The sequence below is a fragment of the Emiliania huxleyi genome (genome assembly GCF_000372725.1).
Source record: "Emiliania huxleyi CCMP1516 chromosome Unknown EMIHUscaffold_1493, whole genome shotgun sequence".
NCBI classification, from domain to species: Eukaryota; Haptophyta; order Isochrysidales; family Noelaerhabdaceae; genus Emiliania; species Emiliania huxleyi.
In genome coordinates, this window is record NW_005201098.1 from 1 (window position 1) to 2,691 (window position 2,691).

The 2,691-nt window shown below is 68.2% G+C and overlaps 2 protein-coding genes across 2 annotated transcripts; one reads left to right on the forward strand and one right to left on the reverse strand.

The window, feature by feature from the left end:
* Nucleotides 1–25: 25 nt before the first annotated feature.
* EMIHUDRAFT_252909 (hypothetical protein) lies at nt 26–1,222 on the forward strand (the record flags this gene model as incomplete). Its single annotated transcript, XM_005786788.1, has 3 exons — nt 26–157; nt 365–943; nt 1,136–1,222. Coding segments are annotated over 3 exons (798 nt in total), but the record flags the coding sequence as incomplete, so codon positions are not given.
* Nucleotides 1,223–2,054: 832 nt separating this feature from the next.
* EMIHUDRAFT_78057 (hypothetical protein) lies at nt 2,055–2,394 on the reverse strand (the record flags this gene model as incomplete). The annotated part of the gene is made up of 2 exons (XM_005786789.1): nt 2,055–2,218; nt 2,304–2,394. Coding segments are annotated over 2 exons (255 nt in total), but the record flags the coding sequence as incomplete, so codon positions are not given.
* Between the last annotated feature and the right edge of the window lie 297 nt (nt 2,395–2,691).

Consider the following 2,691-nt stretch of genomic DNA (forward strand, 5'->3'; position numbering starts at 1 on the left):
TTTTGAGCGCGTCTACGGCCGCGAGTGTCCTGAGAGCGTGGCCGTCGCCGGAGTCAAAGGCGCGCTAATCGGTGGCCTCCTCGCACCCCACGGCTGGCGCAAGGAGGAGACGCTGCTGGTCGACGACTGCCTCGAGCACATTCGCGGCGCGAGCGCCGTCTGCGAGACTCTGCACTGCGACCGGCGCGGGCTTCAGGCGCACGAGATGAGCCACATCCGCGGGCTGGCCGACGGCGGCGGCGGCGCTGGTGGCAGCGGCGCGATGGCGGTGCCTTGGCTCTGCCGCGGCCGCCCGACGCCCTTCCCACGCTGCATCTACTGCGCAGTCGACGCGCCTCCCTTTCCCCTCTCGCCGCCGGCGGAGTGGCTGGCGCGCGGCTTCAGCTGGACGGAGGCGCACCAGGCGGCCTTCGACGCGCAGGGCTTCCTGTGCCTGCCTCGCTTCCTCTCCCGGCCGGCGCTCGACTACTTGCGCGCCGCGTTCGACTTCACCCTCGCCCACCGCAGCGACGCCGTCCACCCCGAGTGGCTCCTTGGGCTGCACGAGGCCGCAGAGGGGGTGTGCGGCGCGCACGGAGGCTGCAACTGGATGTGGGAGCTGGCGACGCAGCCGGCCCTCCTCGACATGCTCCGGAGGCACGTCGGCCCCGACGTCGTCCTCTTCTCGACCCAACTCGCGTTCAAGCCCCCCGCGTGCGACGGCGGCGGCGAGGCGGTCCCGTGGCACGTGGACGGCGACGGGCGGTGCCGCACGGTCTGGCTGCCGCTCGACGATGTGGACGAGGGGAGCGGCGGGCTGATGGTGCTCCCTGGCAGGCACGCCGCCGGCCGCGCCCCCTTCCGCCGGCTGCGCACCGCCTCCGACGTCGCAACCTTCCGCTTCTACCACAAGTACTCGCTGTACGAGGTCGACGTCTCGCAGGCGCAGCGCCGGCCGTGGGCGGTGCGCAAGTCGCGACGGCGGCGGCGGGCACCGACGGCGGCGGCGGGCGGGCGGGCTGATCCGGCGGCACCGGCGCCAGTCGCGTACGAGATGCCCGCGGGCGGTTTGTCGCTGCACCACCCGCTGCTGCCGCACTGCTCGGGGCCGAACCGGTCGAGCCGGCCGAGGCGGGTAATCATCATGCGCTTCCAGTCGCGCACAGAGCCGCTCGAGGCGGAGGGGCTGGTGAGGGAGCCGTGCACCGGGGTCAGCTATGAGAAGCGGTCGTACCAGCTGTGAGCGAGTCGTCCGGCAGCTCACGCTCATTTTAGGCCCAGAAGAGTGAGAAGAGAGCCCTCTGGAAGCACGTGTGTGGTGCACGATGTGGCGTTTACTATCTACTATGTACTAATAACGTTATACGTTAACGAGGGCGCTGTGCGATGTCCGATGATTGAAAAAAACTGTTCAGTTTTCAAACGAGGCAAAAACGCCGGCGTACGCCCTCCCCTCACACTGACACAAAGTAACACTTCTCCCCTATTCCCAACTTTAGCGTTTAGGTTGCGCGCATCTCCCAGCGAGCTCTAGGATCTCCGCTTTTTTTCTCCCCCTAGTCATCTCCGCCCGCGCCGCGCGCCTCTAGATGGGCGTCTAGAGAGTGCAGCCACACTGTGCGGCAGGCTGACCAGAACTATTCCCGAGGAGTGGTCGACGTCTCGCCTGAAGTCGGGTGGGCTCGCGCACTGCTTAGCCCTAGGGGAGGGGTGTGTGTGAGGTGGTGGAATGGTATAAGGTTTCTCACATCTCAGGCTCGTGATGTCTGGATCCGGTGGATGATTCGTTCGCACGACATCGCGCAGCCGGAGGCGGCGAGCGCGGAGGCCGCGCGGGGGGGGGGCGGATATCGCATTATATTTTCCGGCTTTTTCGCGCAATTTACACACACAACCAACAGCAACCCCACGCCGCGCGCTCTCGCGTAGGTGCCCTCCCCGCCGGGCCGGCCCGCCCAAATATACCCGTCGACCCATACCCGACGGTGCGTGCGTGTCAGCGTGTGGCAAAACCATGTTGGCGAGAGCGAGCGACCCTCATACCCTCGCGAGTATCCTGCAGCCCGACCTCTCTCTTAGAGGTCCGGCTCCTCCATAAGCCACTTGCTCGCCTGCTTCGCGTAGTACGTGAGGATGATGTCGGCGCCCGCGCGGCGGAAGCAGAGCAGCGTCTCGAGCGCGACCTTGCGCTCGTCGAGCCAGCCGCGCTCGGCCGCCGCCTTGAGCATCGAGTACTCGCCTGCGGGGGAGGATTCGGGGGGGGGTCTGGAGCGGCGCGAGGGGAGGGAGGGGGGGGGGGGGGGCAAGGCCCGGGCAAGGTCCACCCGAAACGTGGTAGGCTGCGACGGGCAGGCTGGTCAACTGGCGGAACCGGTGGACCACGTCAAGGTAGGGCAGGCCTGGTGGGGTCGGGACGGGGGGCCGGGTCGTGCTGTGGGGAGGGGGGGCGTGGGCAGGCGGGCGCTCGGCCACGTCTCTTCCTCTCCTTTGGCGCCTTTTTGCCTTTCCGCCTCCTCCTCCGCCGCCTTTTTTGGACCCGAACGTGAAGAGGGGGTCTCGGCTAGGGTTTGGGGCGGGCCTGGCTTGACGAGGAGGATGTCCGCCCCCTCGGCCTCGTCGAGCTCGGCCTCGATGTACGCCTACACGCGGGCTCCGAGCCAGCCTCGGCCAAGCCCCCTCCCCGCCCAGGGGACCCTTCCGGGGCTCGCCTCC